The 27108-nt window shown below is 44.7% G+C and overlaps 2 protein-coding genes across 2 annotated transcripts in view; one reads left to right on the top strand and one right to left on the bottom strand.

Annotated features, from left to right (window-relative positions):
* The window catches only part of LOC141271986 (uncharacterized), a 1184418-nt gene that overhangs the window by 825758 nt on the left and 331552 nt on the right, over positions 1-27108 (bottom strand). The gene's annotated exons all lie outside the window — the stretch shown is intronic.
* Positions 989-9751, top strand: LOC141271978 (uncharacterized). Its single transcript, XM_073682238.1, has 6 exons — positions 989-1102; positions 1232-1411; positions 1494-1617; positions 1701-1798; positions 2366-2456; positions 4836-9751. Exons 1-6 carry the CDS (start codon positions 1025-1027, stop codon positions 6422-6424), a joined length of 2160 nt encoding a protein of 719 aa, XP_073538339.1. The 5' UTR covers positions 989-1024; the 3' UTR covers positions 6425-9751.

Genomic DNA, 27108 nt, shown 5'->3' with positions numbered 1-27108 from the left:
TCGGCAACCAGTCGATACAGTTGAATTTGCGAGGACGGGCGGGGGGGCCCGGAGCTGGGCCCCTCCCCTCATCCAGCTTACGGGCCCCACATCGGCCGCATGTGATACACTACATTGAGATCTGTATCTATTCCCAGCGTGTTACTTTAAGTGTATCTAATCACACATGTGATGCACTCTGCATATCTAACCCCAGCTAATGATACAGCGAGCAGCACCATCTAACAGAGTCAGTGCTGCCGGTTGTCCTCAGTGACACTGTACTTGTCAGTGTTACTGGCAATCACCAAAAGAGTGGCTCCTCACTGTGATCCTAAACTTCATTCTTTCTTGTCTTTTTACAAACACCCAGAAGAGGAGGAGAGGAGACATCACACACATGTGAGCAGATCCAGCCCACATTTACAGCAGACCATAAATGTGAGCTAGTTGTACACTAGGTTTTCATGGCAAATTTCAGCAGCTGCTCCCCCTAGTGTTTAAAAGTGGAAATACCAAACCTTTTTAAAAAAAATTCTGATGTTACTTCATTAAAAACATGATTTTTTTTTTTAAATGAAAACATTAATACTTTACATTTTCTCAATTGTTGAAAAATGTTTTTTTGATGGCACCTTCCCTTTAATGTTTGGGGTGATAACTGAATAGACTTTGTAAGTGAATGTAAAAAAAAAAAAAACCCTCTCAAAATGCTGAAAAAAAATAGTAATACTCATTACTCACATTGAAGAACCCTCTCATCGACTATTTCAATGCTACCTTGGCCCTTTGTCAGTCTCTGTAAATCCTGATCTAATATATAATCCCTACAGTCAATTAGTGGCCTAGATAGTGCCAGTCCTTATGAGAAAAGAGAATGCTCCTTCATGCTTATTCTTATTATTTCCAGTAATTGTCATGGTTATATGGGACAATTTATGATTTTACATTGGCTCATCTTCTTCCCATTCAGGTCCCTACAATATCGGATCCTCTCAGTGGAGATCTTCTATATAAGAGAATATTCCTGATTGTCCCATCAAGGATGGATAGTGACAAGGAGAAGATGGTAGAGAGGATATTACACCTCACCCTAGAGATCCTCTTCCGGCTTACTGGAGAGGTGAGAGATTCTAATGACGTCACATTACATCATTCTTATCTATGGGAATAACAGATGGACAGAACTGGAGAGGTGAGGACTCTGGAAATGTCTGTAGTGAGATTTATTAATGTGTCTCTCCATAATCAGGATTACACAGTAGTGAAGAAGACCTCTAGTGAGCGCTGTCAGGACCCTGTGTCTGAGGGATGGGGAAGACCCCTGAGCCCAATCACGGGACCATCACCTCACCCCCTGATACATGAGGACATCAATGACCAGAAGATCCTAGAACTCACCTACAAGATGATTGAGCTGCTGACTGGAGAGGTGACATTGCTGGGAATGCTGGGACATTATACAGTAACGCTATGAAGGGATTGGGGGATGACGGTATCATTGTATGTGTCAGGTTCCTATAAGGTGTCAGGATGTCACCGTCTATTTCTCCATGGAGGAGTGGGAGTATTTAGAAGGACACAAAGATCTGTACAAGGACGTCATGATGGAGGTTCCCCAGCCCCTCACATCACCAGGTAATAGACAGGACTAAATACACACGGCCTATAATTATCTGTATGTAAAGAATGAATTCAGTCCCTGTTTGTGTTTCCTACAGATCTATCCAGTAAAAGGACAACACCAGAGAGATGTCCCTGTCCTCTTCTTCTACTGGACTCTAAACAAGACGATCTCGATGTTCCTCAGCATCATCAGGTAGATGGAGAGAAGGTGTCACAAAATTTCCCCAATGATTTGTGGAAGACTGTGACGGTCTTCTGTTCAGTCTTGTTTTATCCCTCAGTATTATGCACTTAGCTGCCAATTTATTAGAGACCTTGGTCCTTTTAATATTGGAGCTTCTCTTTATGGAAAGGAGATGTTTTATACTTGGTGGAGATGACAGGATAAAGCTGATCATAGACATTAGATGTTGTCTGGATCTTCTCACAATGTGGCCATTCAGTGTATGTTTTATATCTGGTGGAGATGACAGGATAAAGCTGATCATAGACATTAGATGTTGTCTGGATCTTCTCACAATGTGGCCATTCAGTGTATGTTTTATACTTGGTGGAGATGACAGGATAAAACTGATCATAGACATTAGATGTTTTCTGTATCTTCTCACAGTTTTCTGGTTGTGGGGACTGCTGGTTAAAATTAGGAGCCGGCAGGTTGAATTTTTACAGGAGACCTACAACTATTTGATCTTTTCTATTTTTCAAAATCATTTCAACAAACATCTTTATCTGTCTGTGAATTTTGCAATTTTTATTTTAGGATAAAAATGTGAAATGTATTAATACTACAGAGACATATGTGAGGGGTGATGAGCCCTGTACAGAGGAGATTCCTACAGATAACTGCACAGGTGAGTAGTAGCCACAAAACACAGAGAAGTCACAGATTTTACTCAACTGGCTTGTAGAATCATATTCTGATGTTTTAGGGTATGTTCACACAGTTGTTAATGTAGATTTTATACGGAAAGATTTAGCAGTTATACAAAGAATACACTATCTTACACAGATGTCTCTCCTCGGCACCATAGCTTGCTTCGCGGCTGTTACAAAGTATATACCGGTATATCTGTATTCTCAGTACTGTTGAAAACTGGACTCTGTCCTCAGTAAGATGTCTCTAAATATACTTTTGAAGCTTCTTAGTAGTGGGGATTCCAGCTTAGGACTCCTGATATGGAAGGCAAACACAATACCAGTCCGCCACAGGTTTCACCATTATGCAATAGAGAATTTCTTCAGCTTCAATAGCATTTTTCTTTGCAAGCATAATATACTGGTCCATACAGATATACAGGTGCATCTCACTAAATTAGAATATCATCAAAAAGTTAATTTATTTCAGTTCTTCAATAGAAAAAGTGAAATTCATATATTATATAGAGTCATTACAAACAGAGTGATCTATTTCAAGTGTTTATTTCTGTTAATATTGATGATTATGGCTTACAGCCAATGAAAACACAAAAGTCATTATCTCGGTAAATTAGAATACTTTATAACAACAGCTTGAAAAATGTTTTTAAAATCCGAAATGTTGGCCTACTGAAATGGTATGTTCAGTAAATGCACTCAATACTTGGTCGGGGCTCCTTTTGTATCAATTACTGCATCAATGCTTCGTGGCATGCAGGTGATCAGCCTGTGGCACTGCTGAGGTGTTATGGAAGCCCAGGTTGCTTTGATAGCAGCCTTCAGCTCGTCTGCATTGTTGGGTCTAGTGTCTCTCATCTTCCTCTTGACAATACTCTATGGGGTTAAGGTCAGACGAGTTTGCTAGCCAATCAAGCACAGTGATACTGTTGTTTTTAAACCAGGTGTTGGTACTTTTGGCAGTGTGGACAGGTGGCAAGTCCTGCTGGAGATTGACATTTCCATCTCCAAAAAGCTTGTTGGCAGAGGGAAAAATGAAATGCTCTAAAATTTCCTGGTAGACGGCTGCGCTGACTTTGCTCATGATAAAACACAGTGGACCTACACCAGCAGATGACATGGCTCCCCAAAACATCACTGATTGTGGAAACTTCACACTAGACCTCAAGCAGCTTGGATTGTGGCCTCTCCACTCTTCTTCCTTACTCTGAGACCTTGATTTTCAAATGAAATGCAAAATTTACTTTCATCTGAAAACAACACCTTGGACCTCTGAGCAACAGTCCAGGTCTTTTTCTCCTTGGCCCAGGTAAGATGCTTCTGGCGTTGTCTGTTGGTCATGAGTGGCTTGACACAAGGAATGCGACACTTGTAGCCCATGTCCTGGATATGTCTGTGTATGGTGGCTCTTGAGGCAATGACTCCAGCAGCAGTCCACTCCTTGTGAATCTCCCCCAAATTTTTGAGTGGCTTTTTCTTAACAATCCTTTCAAGGCTGCCTTTATCCTGGTTGCTTGTTCACCTTTTCCTACCACACTTTTTCCTTCCACTCAACATTCCATTAATATGCTTGGATACAGCACTCTGTGAACAGCCAGCTTCTTTAGCAATGACTTGTGGCTTACCCTCCTTGTGGAGTGTGTAAGGGCCTTCTGGACATCTGTCAAGTCAGCAGTCTTCCACTTGATTGTGGAGCCTACAGAAACAGACTAAGGGACCGTTTTAAATGCGTAGGAAGCCTTTGCAGGTGTTTTTTGTTAATTATTCTAATTTACTGAGATAATGACTTTTCTGTTTTCATTGGCTGTAAGCCATAATCATAAACATTAACAGAAATAAACACTTGAAATAGATCACTCTGTTTGTAATAACTCTATATAATATGAGTTTCACTTTTTGTATTGAAGAACTGAAATAAATTAACTTTTTGATGATATTCTAATTATGTGAGAAGCACCCATATATATAAATAGACATATCTATAGATATATACATTTTCTTATTTTATTTTAATAAGATAAAAACAAATGATAGCCAGATTGTAAAAACTGACACATGGACCAAAGATGGATATTGACTCACAGTAAAAGGTCATTTTTCTCTCACTTTTTTTAGTCAGTGAAAAATATATGTGATTGAGGCCTAAGGCCTCCTTTATGAGACTCTACTAAACATGTAACTGGAAAAAATTAATGAGGGGCATATTGAAATATCAATATATGGATTAGACAACTTCAACAATGAAAAAGTGAAAAAAAACAATATAGGAAGTTTGCAAGGAGACGTTTTAAATATATATAATATACATAATTTAAAGGCACTTTTTATAAAAATAAAATCAATCTTATTCTTGGCAGATGACTGTACCAGGAGTTCAGAGGGAAATCTGATATTTTCACATTTTACAGCAGATGATCATGTTATTAAACCAGATACATATGAAGAACATGCCGTTAACCTAGATATACATTCAGTTTTTCACAGCAAAGATCTGTCATCTGATCCTATTGAATGGGTCCTTTCTTCTGCTTCATCAAAGACCATTATGGAAAAGAAAAGTTACAGAAAATTTGTTAAACAAATGGGTCACGTAGAGAAGAAAACGTTTTCATGTTCAGAATGTGGGAAATGTTTTAGTCAAAAAAGAAATTTTGTTACACACCAAAGAATTCACACAGGGGAGAAGCCTTTTTCGTGTTTGGAATGTGGGAAATGTTTTTATTGCAAAACATATCTTGTTCGACATCAGAGAATTCACACAGGGGAAAAACCATTTTCATGTGCACAATGTGGGAAACGTTTTAGTAGTAATGCAGGTCTTGTTGCACATCATTCAATTCACACAGGCATAAAGCCATTTTCATGTTCAGAATGTGGGAAATGTTTTAGTGAGAAATCCATATTTATTAACCATCAGAGAACTCACACAGTAGAAAAAACATTTTTATGTTCAGAATGTGGGAAATGTTTTAGTCAAAAAACAAATTTTGTTACACACCAGAGAACTCACACAGGGGAAAAGCCTTTTTCATGTTTGGAATGTGGGAAATGTTTTTATTGCAAAGCAAATCTTGTTCAACATCAGAGAAGTCACACAGGGGAAAAGCCATTTTCATGTGCAGAATGTGGGAAATGTTTTAGTAGTAAAGCAGCTCTTGGTGCACATCATACATTTCACACAGGGATAAAGCCATTTTCATGTGCAGAATGTGGGAAATGTTTTAACGAGAAATATAAATTTGTTAGACATCAAAGTATTCACACAGTAGAAAAGCCATTTTTATGCTCCGAATGTGGGAAATGTTTTCATTGTAATACAAGTCTTGTTAGACATCAGAGAATTCACACAGGGGTGAAGACATTTTCATGTTTAGAATGTGGGATATGGTTTAAAAGTAATTCAAGTCTTGTTACACATCAGAGAACTCACACAGGGGAAAAGCCATTTTCTTGTTCGGAATGTGGGAAATGTTTTAATAGGAAAGCACATCTTGTTGCACATCAGAGTATTCACACAGGGGAGAAGCCATTTGCATGTTCAGAATGTGGGAAATGTTGTAGCAATAAATACAATCTTGTTATACATCAGAGAATTCACACAGGAGAGAAGCCATATTCATGTTTGCAATGTGGGAAATTCTTTAATTGTCAATCACATCTTGTTACACATCAGAGAAGTCACACAGGGGAAAAGCCATTTTCATGTTTGGAATGTGGGAAATGTTTTTGTAGGAAAACAAGTCTTGTTGCACATCAGAGTATTCACACAGGGGAAAAGCCATTTTCATGTTCAGAATGTGGGACGTGTTTTAGCGAGAAATACAGATTTATTAGCCATCAGAGAATTCACACAGGAGAAAAGCCATTTTCATGTTTGGAATGTGGGAAACGTTTTAATCGGAAAGGAAATCTTGTTACACATCAAAAAATTCACACAGGGGAGTAGTTATTTTTATGTTTAGAATGTGGGAAATGTTTTCATTGAAATATAAATCTAGTTTCACATCAGAGAATTCACACAGGGGAGAAGCCATATTCATGTTCAGGTTGTGTGACATCTTTTAAACAGAAATCATTTTTAGTTGCACATCAGAGAACTCACATGAGGGAGAATCCATTCCATGTTCAGAGTGTTGTAAATATTTTACTTATGAGGCTTTGATTGTTGAAAATGTTTAAAATTATTTTGATTTTGGTGTGTGCAGAAGCTTCATGGCTATGAGCCAGAATTTTGACTTAAAGGGAATCTGTCACTAGGTTTTTGGTACCAATTCTGAAAGCAGCATAGGGTCAGAGACACTGATTCAAAAGATGTGTGAATTACTGAGCTGCTTGCTCTATATTTTATAAAATCAGTTTTTTTAGCAGCAGGTTTTCATTAGAGGACCAGTAAACCTGCTGCCACTTGTCATGCTGGTGGATGTGGAACCACTGTGCCGTGCACTGGGGAGAGCCTGGAGGGACTTAACTAAGTGACCACCTAGTTCTTCACTAGAGCACCTGATGGTGTGGTTAGACTTGAGCCGCAGGTGGTCGCCAGGTACACCTCCAGGATAGGCCCTGGTACCATAGCAGCTAAGCCCAAGAGGACAGGGATGGAGGTTCGGACTGGGGGTAGCTGGTAGGACTGGAGCTGGTTCACAGGACTGTTTTATGCAGTGCAGCTGGTTAGACAGGACGGTCGCTGGAACAGGTTAGGGAGTACTGCACGGCTGGTGTAGACAGGGACAGAGGACTGGCTCAGGTACAGGAACACAGATACTGGTTTGGAAAGGACAGGGGAGGGAGAGGAACGGGCCAGGCAGATTTGAGTATCAGGATCAGGTACAGACGGGGCGAACAGAATCAGGTTTGGGCAGAACGGATATAGAGGATCTAACAGGGAAGCAAGAACACACATACAATGTACTAATGTTGGTCAGGCACCTCCCTATAAGGGAGAGTGCCTTAAGTTCTTAATGTATCACCACAATTGGCTGGGGACATTTTGTGAAGTGAGTGCTCTCCCCTTTAAGAAGCGGGGAGCACGCACGCCATAAGTGCACTCCTGGGAGACCTGCGTGTTGTGCACAGGTCCTAGAAGGAAGAAGCATTGGCGGGGAATGAAGGAGGAAGAGGAATCGTTTAGTAACTTACATTACACCAAGTAGTCATCCATATTCCAGAGCTCTGATTGGCAGTTCTCTGCCTATGCACAGTATAAAAAGAATGCTGTCAATAACTGGTGTAGGGGGGGTGATATACATAGTTCAGTATTTAGGGAACTGATAGATGAGGCATGAGAACAGTATTTTGATGTATTAAGCATAAAACGATCCTTGAAAACTTAGTTATTTATGCATCGCTTCATTGTTTTGATTGTTAATAATGTGCAAAATCATTTTGTTTTGGGTGTGTGCAGAAGCTGTGAACAAGAATTTTGACTTAGAGACCTGTCAGCAGGATTTAGCTTTAGGATTTAATGGCGCTATTACTCTGATTAAATTGATACCTTTGATGAAGGAATCTGATCAGTGGTTCTTGTTTAATCATGATTTTAAGCTGTGGCGCATGCTCAGATTGAGATGTCGGCTCGTTGAAGACGTCATTGAGCCGAGATCTCGACCTGTGCATGGGCCATCTCCAGCGCCATTTTATTGACAACAAAGAAAAATGGCCGTGGAATCCAACTGCGCACACTCCGGCCTTGCCGATAATGTGAGTAGCGATGCGAAATTTCATAATGGAAGCAGGTCACTGAGGAACACAGGAGGCAGGCGAAGGGGCCGGAGCAGAAAAAGACCCACCCCATCCCAGCCCGCCCCGATGCACAGAAGACATCAGAAGAAGAAAACTTAAAACCATGATTAAACAGGAACAACTTATCATTTTCCTTCACCAAAGGTATTGGTTTAATCTGATTAATAGCTCCATTATGGCCATACCTTTTAGTTTATAGTGCTAAATCCTGCTGACAGGTTCGCTTTAAAAAGAATCTGTCACCTGCAGCATAGCAGCATAGAAACAGAGGCAATGATTCAAGAGATTTGTAAATTACTGAGCAGAATGCTCTAGATTTTAGAACATCATTGTTTATCAGCATAAGATTATCATTAGAGGATTAATAAACTTGCTGCCATGTAGTCATCCATATTTATGAGCTCTGATTGGCAGCTCTCTGCCTATCCACAGTGTAAACAGAAAGCTATCAATATCTGGTGTGGGCAAGGGCGGGATTCAAATTTTTAACAGTTTTTGTTTGTGTTCGCAAACCATGCCTATGCAAAAAGTCACGCCTATTTGAAGCCACACCAATTTTCACACACTTTCTTCAATCACAAAATACAAGTAGCAGTAGCTAAAAGTAAATACACCGTTCCATTCTTACCCCATCTGTGCCATCATTTATAGTCTGATAGTATGACTGTTTCCTATCATTCCAATCAGTCACTTCTTATTATGGTGTATACTTTTAAAGTTTTTTTTTTCTACAAAATTAGTACTAAACGAACTCTGATGCACAGATCATCTTTTCCATTTTAAGCAGTCACCTCAGCTGTCTGCAGCACCTAATCTCTGGCCTCAACAGCCATAGGCCAAATATGCGCAAAAAAATCACACCCTGACCAGACCACATATTACCACCACATAGTGACCGAATAATACCACATACAAGGGACAAATACCACTACACCATAACCAGACGAGATATTACCACCACATAGTGACCAAATAATACCACATACAAGGGACAAAAACCGCCACACCATGACCAGACCACTTTTTACCACCATATAGTGACAGAATAATACCACATACAAGGGACAAATACTGCCACACCGTGAACAAACCACATATAACCATCACACAGTGACAGAATAATATGACATACAAGGGACAAATACCGCTACATCGTGACCAGGTGACATATTACCACCACACAGTGACCGGATACTACAATAATGATCATTAATAAAAAACACAATACAAATAACACTAATGTTACTACCAGTGACTTTATACACAGGAGCTCTGTATATAGTACAAGTGTACAGGTAATGCAGTGATCACCAGTGACATACAGGAGCTCTGTATATAGTTTATAGAGTAGCGGTAAAACAGGGATTACTGGTGACTAGTGATGAGCGAGCATGTGTTGGTAACTCTTTTGGCGAGCATGCTCTGGTACTCACCGAGTATTTGCGGCGTGCTCGAATGTTGAGTTTGAGTCACTGTATGTGCATGATTTGCGACTGTTTGACTGCTTTAATACATGTGAGGAATGCCTAACAAACAGGCATTTCTCACAAGTATTAAATCTGTCAAACAGTCGCAAATCATGCACATTCAGTAACTCAAATATAACATTCGAGCACGCCAAAGATACTCGGGAAAACACCCGAGCATGCTCGTAAATCTCGAGTTACGAGCATGCTCGCTCATCACTACCGGTGACGTTATACGCAGGAGCTCTGTATAGTGTACAGTTAACACTGATCACCAGTGACATCATATATAGGAGCTCTGTATCTAAAGTATAATATACAGGTAATACAATGATCACGGGTGTGATTATACACAGGAGCTTTGTATATGGTGTATAGTGTGGGGTTTCTACTCGCTTGAGTGCGTCGGGAGGCAAACAGGAAGCGCTTTCCTTTAAATGTCCGTGTCGGTTTATTGCATAAACCAGGCGGAAGGGAAAACAAACAGCCTTTAGTTCAGGCAAAACAAAGTAGAGTCCTTTAGGCAAAGTCTTTGGTAAGCCAGTCCTGTGGGCTCACAGGCTGGATAGCATCCAGTCCACTGGCTCGGGAGACCACAATACACCGGAGGCCTTCTTCCTCCAAACATACAGACCATGTGCCAAACAACGGCCTCCATTTTATATCTTAACCACACCCAGAGGTGAGGAATGTGAGTAGCCAGACCCGCCCATCTCTCCAACTACCTGTAACCCTGCCCCAGGCGCACCAAACTGTCCTATTAGTGCTTAGGTGCACTAGAGCAACATTCCGGATTACATCACAGAGGACAACCACCTCTGTGATACATACCTCCCATCAACTAAGTGTCCGTTAGCAACCTTACAACAGGTAATACAGTGATCACCAGTGACATTATATACAGGAGCTCTTTATATAGTATATAGTGTTAGTGTACAGATAATACAGTGATCACTGGTGACATACATATGACCTCTGTATATAGTTTATAGAGTAGCTGTAAAGCAGGGATCACTGGTGACATTATACACAAGAGCTCTGTATATAGTATATAGTGTACAGATAATACAGTGATCATCAGTCACATTATACACAGGAGCTCTGTATATAGTATATAGTGTACAGTGATCATCAGTCACATTATACACAGGAGCTCTGTATATGGTGTATAGTGTACGGGTAATACATTGATCACCAGTGCCACTATACACAGGAGCTCTGTATATAGAGTATAATATACAGGTAATAAGTGATCACTGGTGACATCATACACATGAACTCTGTATATAGTTTATAGAGTAGCGGTAAAAGATGGATCACTGGTGACATACACAGGAGCTCTGTATATAGTGTATAGGTAATACAGTGATCACCAGTGACATTATATACAGGAGCTCAGTATATAGTGTAAGTGTACAAGTAATACAGTGATAACCGGTGACATTATACACAGGAGCATCTGTATGGGTGCAACTATCTCTAATTTTATTCTTTAGGTAATTTCCAAAGTGTTGGGAAGATGTGATAAGGTACTATGGCTTCATTTTTTAGTTAAAACAATTTGAGGCCTTAAATTAATAATTTTAGTAAATAACAAATATAAAATAAAAAATGCTGTCGTAAAGAACCTGACTTTCTTGCAAAGTCGGCCCTGAACTTCGGGATTGTGGACCCCAACATGCAAAGTGGGATCTCACATCCATCTGTGTCCCATTAACTGTGAAAATATGTGAGATATCGCACTTTGAACAAACCCAGCTCTGCTACATCCTTTACTAAGTGGTTACCGAATGGTAATATCAGAGCGGTTGCTGGTGGGTAACTGCTTAGTAAAAGATGAAGCAGTGCTTGTTTAGATCAATGTGTGAGATCTCATGCTTTCACTCTGAGGGGGGTCACGGAAGGTGTTGGGATCAAGCAACCTGGAAATTTGGATCTGACTATTGCTGGAAAGTCAGGTCTTTTAGGGCAGCTTTTTTCAATACATGTTATTTGGTAAAATCACCAATCTGTGGTTGTTCATTGTTTTCTTAAATAAAAAGGGCAGTCGCAGACAGGCGATAGGTCCTCTTTAAATTACCTCCTGGTTGGCTGACTGCAGACATGGAGTACATGGAATGTACTCATGGAGGACACTTGCTCTTCTGTTTCTGTAACTCCTTCTATGGGAGTGAATTGTAATCATCATGATTGACGTATATCGGTGTCTACTCTTCCCCTGGATGCAGCCAGTCGTAGATGTCAGGAAGGGCTTAACAGACCTTGCATGAACATTTTATCTGGTATTATGGAGAGATACAGCTTTTATACTGGCTCTCTTAACTTATCTTTCACCCAGTGAACATTACTCCATGGTGCACCGAAGGCAGCACAGATCCACACAGTGATGTGGCCCAGAATGGTATTTCAGCTTGCCACCGTTCACTCGATTGCTGGTAGTGACGACTCCTCCTGGCACCTTCAGCGATATTGATGATCTAAGTCATCTTGCTATTGTAACAAACAGTTCCATAAAACTGAATCCCCCCAATCCCACCACTGGGTGTGGGTGGTGAGGATATATACATAGCTCAGCATTCAGAGAACTGGTAGATCAGTAGCAGATGAAAGTGCAGGTCCCAGCAAAGGAAAGGATACATTACTAGAATCGGGGTCTCTTTCCCTACATCATGCTGCTCTCAGATTGGGTAGCGAAAACCTGGTGACAGATTACCTTTAAATACTGCACTCTCTAGATAACAGATCAGACGTGTCACCATGGGGTCTCCGTGCACAGGTATTTTTGTTATCTATTTTGTATATGTATCCCTTTATAATTGTAACTTTTATTCCAAATAAACTTTGTTTTATTCAAATCACTTGTGAAGGCTGGATCTTTGCTAGGAATGCAAATTTTCATATGAATGCCCCCACATTCTCATCACACACTGACAGTGCCCCTCGCATACATTACGACACCCCCACAGTGAACCTCATACACAATATGATGCCACCCCTGTGCCACAATGAAGTAAGACCACCACAGTACCCCCAATACAGTATGATGTCTTCCTTTCTCTGCATTACAGTATGATGCCCCTCAATACAGTAGGATGCCAACACCGTAAATCAAGATATAGACCAGTTTTATTTAAAAAACGGTTTATCTCAAAGTCTTCGCTACACAACATATTTCTGGAAGTGTATCATAGCACAAACAAAAAAGATTTATGAGGACCCTAGAAGAAGTGTTGCTGATGATCATGAGGTTGGAAAAAGTTACAGAACTATCTCTAAAGAGTTTGGACTCCACCAATCTACATTCAGACAGACTGTATAAAATGCATGGAAATTCAAAACCAATATTACCTTCTCCAGGCAGTGGTGTATATAAAAATCATGGGGCCCCATACAAAAGTCCTAATTTGACCCCCCTCCGCATGCCCCTATAAAAAAAAATATTTGGCAGAGTAGGCGGGATCATACCTCCCAATTTTTGAAATCGGAGAGGGTCATGTATTGCATCAGGTACACAGTAATTATGCCAGTACTCAAGCCCCTTAATGTTCTTACTACTATAACCCTTTCATGGCCCTTATAATATATATATTATAATGCCCACATAAATGGCCCACCCATACTGCATGATACTCCCACAGTGAATTCCCCCACCTTTGCCCCCCACAGACTGTATGATGACGCAACAGTGCTCCCCACAAATTGTGATTCCACATCCCCCCTATGCACAGTATGATAGTTCCCACAAGGAGTATGAGGGCCCACACATTGCCACACACAGTACAATGTATTGCACAGGCAATATGAAGAACCCCACAGCACCCACACACAGTAAGAAGGCCCCCACAGGGAGTATGAGGGCTCCTACACACAATATAATGTCCTCTACAACCACAAAATGCAGTACGAGGGCTTCCACAGTCCTCCACAAAGCATTATACCTCCCAAACACAATATAATGTCCCCTACAGATCCCACGGGCAGTGTTAGGGCTCCCACACACAGTATAATATCATCCACAGACCCCGACAAAGTACAAGGGCCCCCACAGCCCCACACTCTATACGATGGCCTCCACCGATACCACAAGCCATGTTAAAGCTCCCTCAGACAGTATAATATCACCGATATCTTCTAACAAAGTATGAGGGCCCTCAGATACAATATGAAGTCTCCTACTGTCCCAACATTGAGTATGAGGACCCCCACTGCCTTACACACAGTATGAGGTCCCTTCCACGCAATATGATTGTCTCCCACAGCTATCTACGCAGTATGAGGGCCCCCACAGCCCAAAAACAGTATGTGGATACACACCGTTTAATATCCCTACAGCCCCCCTCTCTTAACACACACATACACAATGATGCTCCAATGGTGTGCATAAGGGTGACAGTCAAACATTTTTTGTGCAAATTGTTAGGTCTCACCCCTGGGAATAATTCCATTTGGTGTGATTGTAACATACACAAAATTTCGTAACATTGCAACATTGTTTACTGGTGGCTCAATCATCACAAAACTAACAATCATTTGTAATGTCTTGCAGCAAAGTGAATGTACAATTTTACAGTAGTTTCATGGTTTCACTCTTTTTTAACAAAACACACTTTATTAGGTTCAGGATAATCATGGCGATTCTTCTCCACACACTGGAGAATAAATGGTTTCTGGTCTTCTTGAGTGCTCAGTGATGAATTGAATGTACTCATGAGTGCAATGGAGCGTCTGGCGTCACAATTCACGATTTTCAATCCGGCTACTTTTGAGGATGCATCAATGTGATTTTTATTGGTGTGTCACAGACAAGGATCTTGATGAAGAAAATCTTGGTTTATTTCCAGTGCAACAAACAGTTTTTTGTGCTGGAAAATTTTGCTCTCATAGAACAACCTTGCTGTTGTAGGAAAAAAACTATGGGAGCAAAATTTTCCCCCTCTATTGCTGTTATTTTTATGAATTGGTGGGAGGACAATTATATCTATTCAGAACTGAATCCATTTCAATCTTCTCTACATTGCTACATGAGATATATAGATGATGGTTTAATAATATGGTCCGGTTCTGATGAGTCAGTTTATGATTTTGTTCAATATATTAACAATAATCCGTTTAATATTTTTTTCACCTTCCAACATGAAAAGGAGTCAATTCCATATTTGGATATCAACCTAAAAGAGTCAATTGTAACTGGCAAAATTGATTGCTCCCTATTTCGCAAACCTACTGCTGGGAATTCTAAATTGCATGCCAACAGCTGCCATCCCAGGCATGTTGTGAATAATGTTCCAACAGGAGAATATATTCGAGCCAAAAGATGTTGTACTAACAGAGAGGATTTTTTGAAGGAGTGCACTATTATTGACCACAGATTTAAAAACCGTGGCTATTCAACTAATGTGTTTGAAAGGGCAAAAATCAAGGCTTACCGTAAAAGCAGAGCAGAATTTTTACAGCAGAAAAAAACTGTACGAGAAAATCTGCCTAACCTAACCTTTTCCACTACATATAGCAGTAATTTTCACCAAGTGACTGATGTGATTAAAAAATACCTTCCGGTGTTACATGCTGATGACACCTTGAAAAAACTGCTAGAAAAAGGAGTAAATTTTGTATCCAGGAGAGGAATTACTATTGGCAACATGATATCACTTTCTGATCACACAGTAAGCAAAAAACTAAAGCAAAGCGCAACTGGTTATCTGTGTCCGGTTCATACAAATGCGGCAGACGACAGTGCGGCTTATGTCCATACATGGATAATTCTAAGGAAATTAAAGCCACAGCTGCTCCATACACACATAGGAACCGCACGTTTATTAATTGCAGTACAGCCTACGTGGTTTATGTTATCACATGCACACAGTGCAATCTTCAATATGTTTGTTGCACTACACAACCTCTCAGGACCAGAATTGCAGAACATATGTATATGATGCTGCAAATGCTACAACAAGAGCTTTATCAGGAGCCTCTTACCATTTTCTGTCTGTCCATAAAGGGTGTCTGGACTTTTTTCATGTTCATGCATTAGAGGAGGTTCTCACCAGTGATCGAGGCGGTGATAGAGATAAAGTACTGCATTTTAGAGAAGCACAATATATTTTCAAGTTTAATTGCAGAGTCCCTTCCGGATTGAATAAGAGAACGGATATCACGTATTATTATTGAATTAATGCTTTTACACCCATGACATTTGTTTGGTTTATTAGCATAATTGTCTCATTTACATGACTAATTGCTCACCTTGTTCCTTTTCCTTCCCCCTTTTCTATTTAACTTTGCTTTTGTAATGTTCAAAAGACATGGTTATGACTAAGAACATTTTTGTTCGAAACGCGTAATCCCCTGGATTTATAATTTTAACAGCATGATTTTAAAGGAATTCTAATAAATATGAAGTTTTAACACACATTCAGATTCCTTTTTGGATGTTTGTCGCTGGATCCTTGTTTTTTGTTGATTACCACAGCCGCCTTATCCGAGCACCATCCTGGAGTCCACACCCAAAGCCACAGGAATTCATCTAATGGTGAGCTGAAAAAAACACTTTTTTTCACTTTAACCTAGTATCACCCTAATATCGCTCATCGACATTTGCAAATTACTATTATAAAGTAAGTGAATTTCAGGCAAAAATTTAATTAGACAGTAAAAGACACAATGAGAGTGGTGTAGACTGCCGCGTAAATATTTAGAGATTAGACTTACCCAAAACAATGAATAATACTGAATGTTGTCTGTAATCTGGCAAGTTTTCTTTGTAACAGGAAATATAAACTAATAATAATATTAAATATTCTTTATAAATAAGCAAATTGGAGAGATTTTCAAGGAGCGGTGGGGCCCTTATTGCTGCTCTATATTAAAACTACACAAATCCTATTATAACAGCTGTTAAAGGGAATCTGTTACCCCCTGGGACTTATCTGACCTCAAATATGGGCATACAGGTAGGTATAGATTTACATTTCTACCTGTATGCCTCATGTTAGAGGACTTGTTGCTTTGAAATTGCTTTTTATTCAATCCGTTTTCTGATGCTTGCGGGCCGGGGACGAGACGAAATCCCCGCCTACTTTGTGAATTACAATGTCCCCCCCTCCCCTGCACGTCATAGTGCCCTGTGACATGCAGTCTTGTCTTCCTAGTCCTGCGCATGCGCACATCACCTTTAACGCAAGGCACATTTTTCTCTCCCGGCTATGTTATTTTCAGCAGTGATCTTGTGCGCAGGCGCCGGGGAGTCACAGTGACAGTGACTGCGCAGGCGCCGGGGAGTCACAGTGACAGTGACTTCCGGCGCAACCAGACCACTAATATGAGGCATACAGGTGGGTATAGGTTTACATTTCTATCACTTGTATGCCCATATTGGAGGTCAGATAAGTCCTAGGGGGTGACAGATTCCCTGTAAGTGTTCAAGGGTTGACCTTGAGGACATTGAGTCACCTTTTAAACACAACCAAAATAAATGATTTTTTAAAGGATATTACAGATCATTATGTGTAAGACTTAAAGGTGGTAAGACATTGAATAAAACTATTTTTTATTTTTTCTATAGAACACATTGTCACCCTAGTGTGCATGGACGGAAAGATTTTAAGAAGAATGCCACTGGTCATTGCAGCCATCTTCAGCTTGCTATAGTGTACAAGCAATAAGCCTATTGGAAAATCTTTTGTGGGCAGATAAGTGAGAAATGAGGCTTTTTAGCTTATATGAGAAAGAAAAATGCTGCATTACAAAGTAAAAACCTTATACCATCTGATAAAAAACAATGGTGGTAGTACCATGGTTTGGGCCATTTTTGCTTCACCTGTGCAAGGACATCTTGGTATTAGTGATGAGTGAGCACTAAAATGCTCATTACTCGAACCGAGCAGGTCGGACGGACTTGACTCACTTAACGAGTATAACGGAAGTCAATGGGAAACGTAAGCATTTTTACAGAAGAACCTAGCAGGAGGGCTGGGGGGGGGGGCAGAAAAATTGCTGAAATGGATGGAAACAGCGCTAAAATGTAATAGGAATAGCATGAGGAAAGTGCTTGAAACATCTCTGACTCCCAGGTCGCTGCTGGGAAGTAAATAAATAAATAATGAAAAAAAATATGGGGTCCCCATATTTTTGATAACCAAATTGTTAATAAATGAATGAATGAAAAAAAATGATGTAGGGTGCCCCCTATTTTTGGTAACCAGCAAAGGTAAAGCTGCGAGTTTATATTATTAGGCTAAAAAGGTCCATGGATATTTCCCCCTACGCAGCCTAAAAATACCAGCCTGCAGCTGCCCCAGAATTGACGCATCACATTATATGCACCAATTCTGGTGCTCTTCCTGATTTCCCTGGTGTAGGGATGAGCGGACCCATGGATTTTAGAGTTCATTGGGTTCAGCTGAACCAGACGTAAAAGTGCGGTTTGGGATTTAACTTGACCTCGAATTGACTCCGGAACCAAAACCCAATAGAAGTCAATGGGGACCCAAACTTTCTTGCTTTTAAAATGACTGTAAAATGGTCATAGTAAGGGCTAGAGGGCTACAAAATTAAGCTAAAATGGGGGTAAAAGCTTGACAATTGCCCTGCAAACAAATATGGATAAGGAAATGGCTTAAAATGGTTTTGTCACCATAGCAATCATGTTAAAATAGGAAGTAAATGAAGAACATTGTAGCGTCGGCGTCCCTGCCTCCTGCTAGGCAGGGACGCCGTTCCCCTGACCTCTCCGCTCCGTGACCGGCGGCTTCCTCCCGCTCTGCTGGCAGCGCTCGCTGCTTCCCGGCCTCTGTGCTTAGGGCGCGCGCTCCCCCTCTCTTAAAGGGGCCGCGCGCCGTCCTAAGGAGTCCCCGGCCAATGGCCGGAGGACCTCACCATATATAAGGCACGTCCTCCAAAATGGAGGTGCCCGAGCAATGTTGTTGCAAAGCCTTCCAACTCTGCTTCAGCCCTCAGGTCCCGTAACCAGATTCCTGCCAGTTACCTGCCAGATCTCTGCTTGATACCTACCTGATTCCTGTCTATCTGCTTGCATTCCTGCGGTCCGACAGTCTGCCTTCCAACACCTGTCAGTCTGTGTATGGATCTGCCCGCCCGCTCACCTGGGAGCGCTCACCTGCTACCTGCCTGCTAGCCTACCTGGAGGCTCTGCTGTCACTTGCCGTGACCACCTGCCTGTCCAGAGACTCTTGCCCGCTCACCTGGGAGCGCTCATCTGCTACCTGCCTGCTAGCCTATCTAGAGACTCTTTTCCTGCGTCACTTGCCGTGACCACCTGCCTGTCTAGAGACTCTTATCCTGCTGTCACTTGCCGTGACCACCTGCCTGTCTAGAGACTCTTACCCTGCTGTCACTTGCCATGACCATCCGCCTGTCAAGAGACTGTCCCCGTCACTTGCCGTGACCTCCTGCCCTTCTACCCAGAGACTGTCCCTGTCACTTGCCGTGACTACCAGCCCTTCTACCCAGAGACTGTCCCTGTCACTTGCCGTGACTACCTGCCCGCCTTCCCTGGGAGCCACCCGCTTCCTTACAAGGACTGCCCCTTTGTATAGTTGCTCTGAGGTTCCACCTCCCAGACTCGTTACAGTTTGCTCGGGCCATGGAACCCGGTGGCACCCAAGCTCCCTCGCTCTCGGACCTATGTCATGAACTTTCCCGTCAGAGGTCCCAACAGGAGTCCATCCTGAGCCACCTGCGTAGTGTTAACTCCCGCCTGGACACACTGACTACCTCTTCGGGACCTGCTTCCAGTCGCACGACTCCTACCCCGGCAGCGTCGCTGCCCATCAATTCCATGGCATCTCTTCCCGGTCCCCGCCTCACCGCCCCGCCTCGTTTTGGCGGAGATCCCGGTCAGGCACGGGGATTCATTAACCTGTGCACTCTGCACTTCGAACTGTTGGCACACCAGTTTTCCACCTACCGAGACAAAGTAGCCTTCATCATGTCCCATATCACGGGGGAGGCGCTGGCTTGGCTAAATCCTCTATGGGAGAGAGGAGACCCCCTGGTGTCCAACCTGCCAGCCTTTCTCACGGCTTTCCGGAAGGTCTTCGATGAACCCGGACGGAAGACCTCATCCGCCTCATCTCTGCTACGCCTCCGCCAAGGAAGTCTCACCGTGGGCCAATATGCCATACGGTTCCGTACCCTTGCTTCGGAGCTTGCCTGGGATAACGACGCCCTGGTGTCCGTCTTCTGGGAGGGTCTGTCCGGCCGTATTAAAGATGAACTCGCCCGTCGGGAAATTCCTACCACTCTCGACGACTTAATTACACTTGCCACCCGGATTGACATCCGGTTCCAGGAGCGCACCAAAGAGGCCACCCGTGAGAGGAGGTTTCCACGCCTTGCCCCTACCTTCCAGAGACCCGTCACTTCCTCCGTTACTCCCCCGGCGCACTCTCCCGAGCCTATGCAGGTCGACCAGACCAAGATGGTCAAGACCCGTCAAGAATTACGCCGTGCCGAGGGGAGCTGCTTCTACTGTGGCAGTAAGGAGCACCGGATCCGTTCCTGCCCGGAGAGGTCGGGAAACGCCTGTGTCTAGGATCGCTCAGAGAGGTCGCCCTAGACAGAAATAAACCCTCTCCATCTCTGATGCTGTCGGTCTCTAGCATCTGCGGGGAGAACCGTTATTTTGAACTGGCTCAACTTGACTCTGGAGCTGCCGGAAATCTCATTTCTCAGTCCCTGGTAGAGAAATACTGCATTCCCACCAAACCTCTGGCTGTACCCTTATCTGTCGCCGCCGTGGATGGGGGCCTCTTACCACATCCCATCCAGCTAATCACCGAATCCATAACTCTGCAGGTGGGAATGCTGCACTCTGAGAGCATCTTCTTCCATGTTCTGCCTGGACTCTCTCACGCCCTCTTGCTAGGCCTACCTTGGCTCCAGAGACATGCACCCGTGCTTGATTGGCAGACCGGAGAAGTTCTTCGCTGGGGACAGGACTGCCATAAGACTTGTTTAGTTCCCGTTCATCCTGCTCGTCCTTCTCCTACCCCAGCCAATCTACCCGGCCTATCGGTTCCCTATTGGTCTTTTGCGGACGTCTTTAATAAAAGAGAAGCAGAGACATTACCCCCTCATAGACCATACGACTGCCCAATCGACCTGATGCCCGGTGCTACTCCTCCCCGTGGGCGTATTTACCCTTTGTCCGCTGCTGAGACCCGGTCCATGTCTGAATATATTGAGGAGAATCTGGCCCTGGGATTTATCCGGAAATCTACCTCCCCGGCGGGAGCAGGCTTCTTCTTCGTCAAAAAGAAGGACGGCTCACTCCGTCCCTGTATAGACTATAGAGGCCTTAACCAGATCACAGTGAAAAATAAATACCCCCTTCCGCTCATTCCTGAATTATTTGACCGTCTGAGGGGGGCTAGAATCTTCACCAACCTGGACCTCCGTGGGGCGTATAATCTGGTCCGTATCCGTCAGGGGGATGAATGGAAGACGGCATTCAACACCCGGGACGGCCACTATGAATACCTTGTAATGCCCTTCGGTCTCTGTAATGCTCCTGCCGTCTTTCAAGAGTTGGTCAATGACATCTTCCGTGACCTTCTCTACTCCTGCGTGGTGGTGTACCTGGACGACATCTTGGTCTTCTCTCCGGATCTTCTCACTCACCGGAGGGACGTTCGTCAGGTCCTGCTCAGGCTCAGGCAGAACCACCTCTACGCTAAATATGAGAAGTGCCTCTTTGAGCAGACCTCGCTTCCGTTTCTGGGCTACATAATCTCTCAGACTGGCCTACGAAACTGTCTGCCATCCAGAAGTGGCCCCGACCAGAGGGGTTGAAGGCTCTTCAGCGGTTCCTGGGCTTTTCCAACTACTACCGCCTCTTCATTCCGCACTTCTCTTCCCGGACTGCCCCTATCTCGGCGCTCACCCGTAAGGGCGCTAATCCCAGAGAATGGCCGCCCGAAGCAGAGGAGGCCTTCCTTTCCTTAAAACAAGCTTTTTCCTCCGCCCCTGTGCTGCATCGTCCGGACGGCAACAAACAATTCTTCCTAGCAGTCGACGCTTCCTCCTCCGGAGCCGGAGCGGTACTTACCCAAAAGTCGTCTTCCGGAAGAATGGTAACCTGCGGCTTCTTCTCCAAACTCTTCTCCTCTTCTGAGCGCAACTATTCTATAGGAGACCGAGAATTGTTGGCCATTAAGCTGGCACTGGAGGAGTGGCGTTACCTGCTCGAGGGGGCTCTTCACCCGGTAATAATTTACACGGACCACAAGAACTTGGCTTACCTCCAGAGTGCTCAGAGACTTAACCCGCGCCAAGCCCGGTGGTCCTTGTTCTTCGCCCGCTTTAATTTCATTCTTCATTTTCGCCCGGCTGACAAAAACATCAAAGCTGATGCCTTGTCCCGATCCTTTTTTGTCTCTGATCTTGAGGAGGAGCCTAAACACATCATCGACCCCGCCAAAGTAATGCCGGTGGCCCCCATGAATCTAAATCGTCTTCCACCCGGTAAGACGTTCGTAACTGTACCTGATCGTGAGAAGGTTCTACACTGGGGTCACTCGTCCAAGCTAGCTGGCCACGCTGGTCAGAAAAAGACCCTCCAGCTTATTACCCGGCATTACTGGTGGCCTACCCTGCACAAGGACGTAATAGACTTTGTTTCAGCCTGTGTGTCCTGCGCCCGCAACAAGGTTCCGAGACATCTGCCAGCTGGCCGTCTCCTTCCTCTTCCTGTGCCTGCTGCCCCGTGGCAGCATATAGCTATGGACTTTATAACGGACCTCCCTGTCTCTGCCGGTTGTACGGTCATATGGGTGGTCGCTGACCGCTTTTCCAAAATGGCTCACTTTATTCCCCTGCCGGGTCTCCCGTCTGCATCAGAGTTAGCTAAAGACTTTATCCATCATGTCTTCCGTCTTCATGGTCTTCCTCTCCACATCGTATCCGACCGAGGGGTTCAGTTCACCTCTCGTTTTTGGCGAGCCATGTGTAAACTCCTGGGGGTCACCTTGGACTTTTCTTCTACTTATCACCCACAGTCCAATGGCCAAGTAGAACGGATCAACCAAATTTTAACCAGTTTCCTCCGGCACTTTGTTAATGCTCACCATTCCGACTGGGTGGATCTTTTACCGTGGGCCGAATTTTCCTACAATAATCACGAGAGCGAATCTTCCTCCAAATCCCCGTTTTTTGTAGTCTTCGGTCAGCTTCCTCGGATCCCGTTTCCCGTCTCCACCTCGGTGGACAATCCGGCTGCGGAATCTCTCTTTAACGAATTTTCCTCCATTTGGAAAAGTACCAGATCCGCACTTCTTCAGTCATCCGAGCGGATGAAAAAACAGGCTGACAAAAGACGTCTGGATCACTAACAATTCCGTCCTGGAGATAAGGTCTGGCTCTCGTCCAAATATGTCCGGCTCAAGATTCCTTCCTACAAGTTAGGGCCTCGGTTCATCGGCCCACTGGAAGTTATCAAACAAATCAATCCGGTGGCCTATAAATTGAAACTCCCGGCCAATTTGCGGATTCCTAACTCCTTCCATGTATCTCTACTCAAACCCGTGGTACTTAACTCTTTTTCCAAGTCTACAGGTATGCCTCCTGCTCCGGTTTCCGCTGAAAACGAGTTTGAGGTAGAGAACATTCTGGCCACCAAAAGGGTAAGAGGAAAGTCCTTTTTTCTAGTGGATTGGAAGGGGTTTGGTCCTGAGGAGAGAACATGGGAGCCCCGGGAGAACATCCATGCCCCTCTCATCCTTGATAAATTTCTCTCCGGCCTAAAAAAGGGGGGGCCTAAAGGGGGGGGTACTGTAGCGTCGGCGTTCCTGCCTCCTGCTAGGCAGGGACGCCGTTCCCCTCACCTCTCCGCTCCGTGCCCGGCGGCTTCCTCCCGCTCTGCTGGCAGCGCGCGCTGCTTCCCGGCCTCTGTGCTTAGGGCGCGCGCGTGCTCCCCCTCTCTTAAAGGGGCCGCGCGCGCCATCCTAAGGAGTCCCCGGCCAATGGCCGGAGGACCTCACCATATATAAGGCACCTCCTCCAAAATGGAGGTGCCCGAGCAATGTTGTTGCAAAGCCTTCCAACTCTGCTTCAGCCCTCAGGTCCCGTTACCAGATTCCTGCCAGTTACCTGCCAGATCTCTGCTTGATACCTACCTGATTCCTGTCTATCTGCTTGCATTCCTGCGGTCCGACAGTCTGCCTTCCAACACCTGTCACTCTGTGTATGGATCTGCCCGCCCGCTCACCTGGGAGCGCTCATCTGCTTCCTGTCTGCTAGCCTACCTGGAGGCTCTGCTGTCACTTGCCGTGACCACCTGCCTGTCCAGAGACTCTTGCCCGCTCACCTGGGAGCGCTCACCTGCTACCTGCCTGCTAGCCTACCTGGAGGCTCTGCCGTCACTTGCCGTGACCACCTGCCTGTCCAGAGACTCTTGCCCGCTCACCTGGGAGCGCTCACCTGCTACCTGCCTGCTAGCCTACCTGGAGGCTCTGCCGTCACTTGCCGTGACCACCTGCCTGTCCAGAGACTCTTGCCCGCTCACCTGGGAGCGCTCATCTGCTACCTGCCTGCTAGCCTATCTAGAGACTCTTTTCCTGCTGTCACTTGCCGTGACCACCTGCCTGTCTAGAGACTCTTATCCTGCTGTCACTTGCCGTGACCACCTGCCTGTCAAGAGACTGTCCCCGTCACTTGCCGTGACCTCCTGCCCTTCTACCCAGAGACTGTCCCTGTCACTTGCCATGACTACCAGCCCTTCTACCCAGAGACTGTCCCTGTCACTTGCCGTGACTACCTGCCCGCCTTCCCTGGGAGCCACCCGCTTCCTTACAAGGACTGCCCCTTTGTATAGTTGCTCTGAGGTTCCACCTCCCAGACCCGTTACAAACATAAAAATTTTAACAGAGACTGAGGCTTGCTACTGCCAGTCCAATTAAAAATTTTACCCACAGAGCATGGGGCAGAGTACCCCTCCAGAAGCAGCTTACAAATTCCACGCACAGAGCATGGGGCAGAGTACCCCTAAAGAAGCAGCTTAGAAATTTCACCCACAGGGAATGTTTTCACATTTCCCCCACAACTTCAAAATTTCAGTTCCAAGCGTACATTACAGCAGCCATCAATGAAAAGCTGTTGGCATGATCTTGGATCGAGCTGGCGGTCCGCTGCAAGGCTTGATACTAGAAGTCCTGTTAAAAATGTCACCCACTGAGCATGGGGCAGAGTACCCCCCCTGAAGCTGCTTACAAATTCCACCCACAGAGCATGGGGCAGAGTGCCCCTACAGACACAGCTTACACATTTCACCCACAGAGCATGGGGCAGAGTACTCCTAACAAAAGCAGCTTACAAATTTCACCCCAGCTCCAAAATTTCAGCTCCAGTAGCGTACATTACAGCAGCCGCTGATGAAAAGCTGTTAGTGTGAACTTGGATCGAGCTGGCGGTCCGCCCCGAGGCTTGCTATCGGCAGTCCCAGCCCCTATGCCTTGTGATGCCTCCTCAATGCTGTTGCCTAAGTGTCCCGGGGGACTGAAGTGTTTACCTTGAAAAAATTATTGTTCAAAGCAGGCAACCACCCATGAATACTCCAGCTAGGAATAATCCCATTTCTATTTTCTTGTTTGTTGGAACTGGGGCCATGATTAAGAGGGGGCCCAGTTGAACACAAAGCCTTGTCTAGAAGGTGGATACAGGATAGCTAGGTAGCGGGAACAGTAAGCTTGAGCAGGAGCTTCCTTACGTTGAGGTTCCAAGGAAACTGAGTTACCCTTTGGGCTGAAACACCCTGCAGTGATCTGTAGTGTAAGAACTGTGTCTGCATCCATCATCACCGTGAAAGTGCTGTTGCCTGTGAAATAACATCAAGGAAAACATCTTACATGCTACTCCTTGTATCTGAATATGTTGAGTAAAAAGGACTTTGCAAGTACAAGCTGGTGTGGCTGTCTCATTCTGAAGACCAAAAGAATTGGCGCCGAGGTAGGCAAATTAGAAGTGAGTATGAAAATCTACCTCACTGAAACACTGCACTACACACACACACACACACACACACACACACACACACACACACACACACACACACACACACACACACACAGGGACCCAAAGGTTCCCCTGTTTCTGTAGTAGGCCATAGTGACGATTGTACTACACTCGCCCATGACCAGGGCTGGCTCCAGGTTTTCGTGGGCCCCGGGTGAAAGAGTCTCAGTGGACCCCTTGAGCACATATCACGATTCATGATGCACAGATACAGTTGGAGAAATATAGGTATACAACACAGGGCTCAGCCTGCCCCTTCATTCTTCACATATGCAAACATGCACACACACAATATGCAAACACACAGTACGCAGACACGTGTGCACACACACGGTACATAGACATGCGCACACACACGGTACGCAGACATGCATACGGTATGCAGACATGCGCACACACACGGTATGCAGACATGCACATACGGTACACTGATAAATAAACACATACAATACACAGACACGCACATACACAAACATATACACAGATACATACACATACATATTTGAACACATTCTTAAAAACACATATATAACGGACAAATATATATACACGGTCTTACACACTGACATACACAGACATTCACATCATACAAGCGCACACACATTAGAAATATTTTTTATATGGGGATTGGGGAAGCTCGCTCACCTGCCCTCGGCTTGTGTCCCGTCCAGCTCCTCAGTCATGTGGCAGTGCAGGGCCTCCGGCGTGTCACATGGCCCTGGACCATCAGGGGGGCCCACTCGCTGTCGGGGCCCAGGCCGCTTCCCCGGCATCTGTGCAGGGCTGCCGGTGCTGTCCGAGCCCTGCTCTGCTTCATGCAGCAGCAAGTCAGTGTGCGGTCAGTGTGCTGCTGCTCCACCAATCAGGCCCAGTGCTGTCACTTTTCAGACATGGCCACACGCTGTGCAGCTGTGTCTGGTGGTAATGACACGGCAGGTGCAACACAAGCACAATTAAACGTGCAGTGTCGCCCCTGCCATGTCATTACTACCAGACACAGCCGCACGGTGCACAGCGTGCAGCCATGTCTGGAAAGTGACAGCACGGGGCCTGATTGGTGGAGCAGCAGCACACTGACTGCTGCTGCTTGAAGTAGAGCAGGGCTCGCACAGCATCGGCGGCCCTGCACAGATGCCGGGGAAGCGGCCCGGGCCCCGACGGCGAGTGGGCCCCCCTGATTGTCCAGGGCGCCGGCCCTGCCCATGACTACGACCCTGGGACCTGTTACATTTGGCATAATTGGCAGGATACAGGTTCCTTGCATGGAGTAAGTGGGGTGAAAAAGTGCCTGAAAATGAACAACCTGACATGGTACAGCATACAAATTCCAAAATTTTGGACGGTGATGCTGGTGTGAAAGTACCTGAAATTGAACAAACTAAGATGGCAGCCAACAGCA

Source organism: Phyllobates terribilis, unplaced genomic scaffold (assembly GCF_046119375.1).
Source record: "Phyllobates terribilis strain yellow unplaced genomic scaffold, ASM4611937v1 Scaffold_5__5_contigs__length_657084704, whole genome shotgun sequence".
Lineage (NCBI taxonomy): Eukaryota > Metazoa > Chordata > Amphibia > Anura > Dendrobatidae > Phyllobates > Phyllobates terribilis.
The sequence above is the reverse complement of the archived record's forward strand: the minus strand, read 5'-3'. Positions and strand labels throughout refer to the sequence as shown.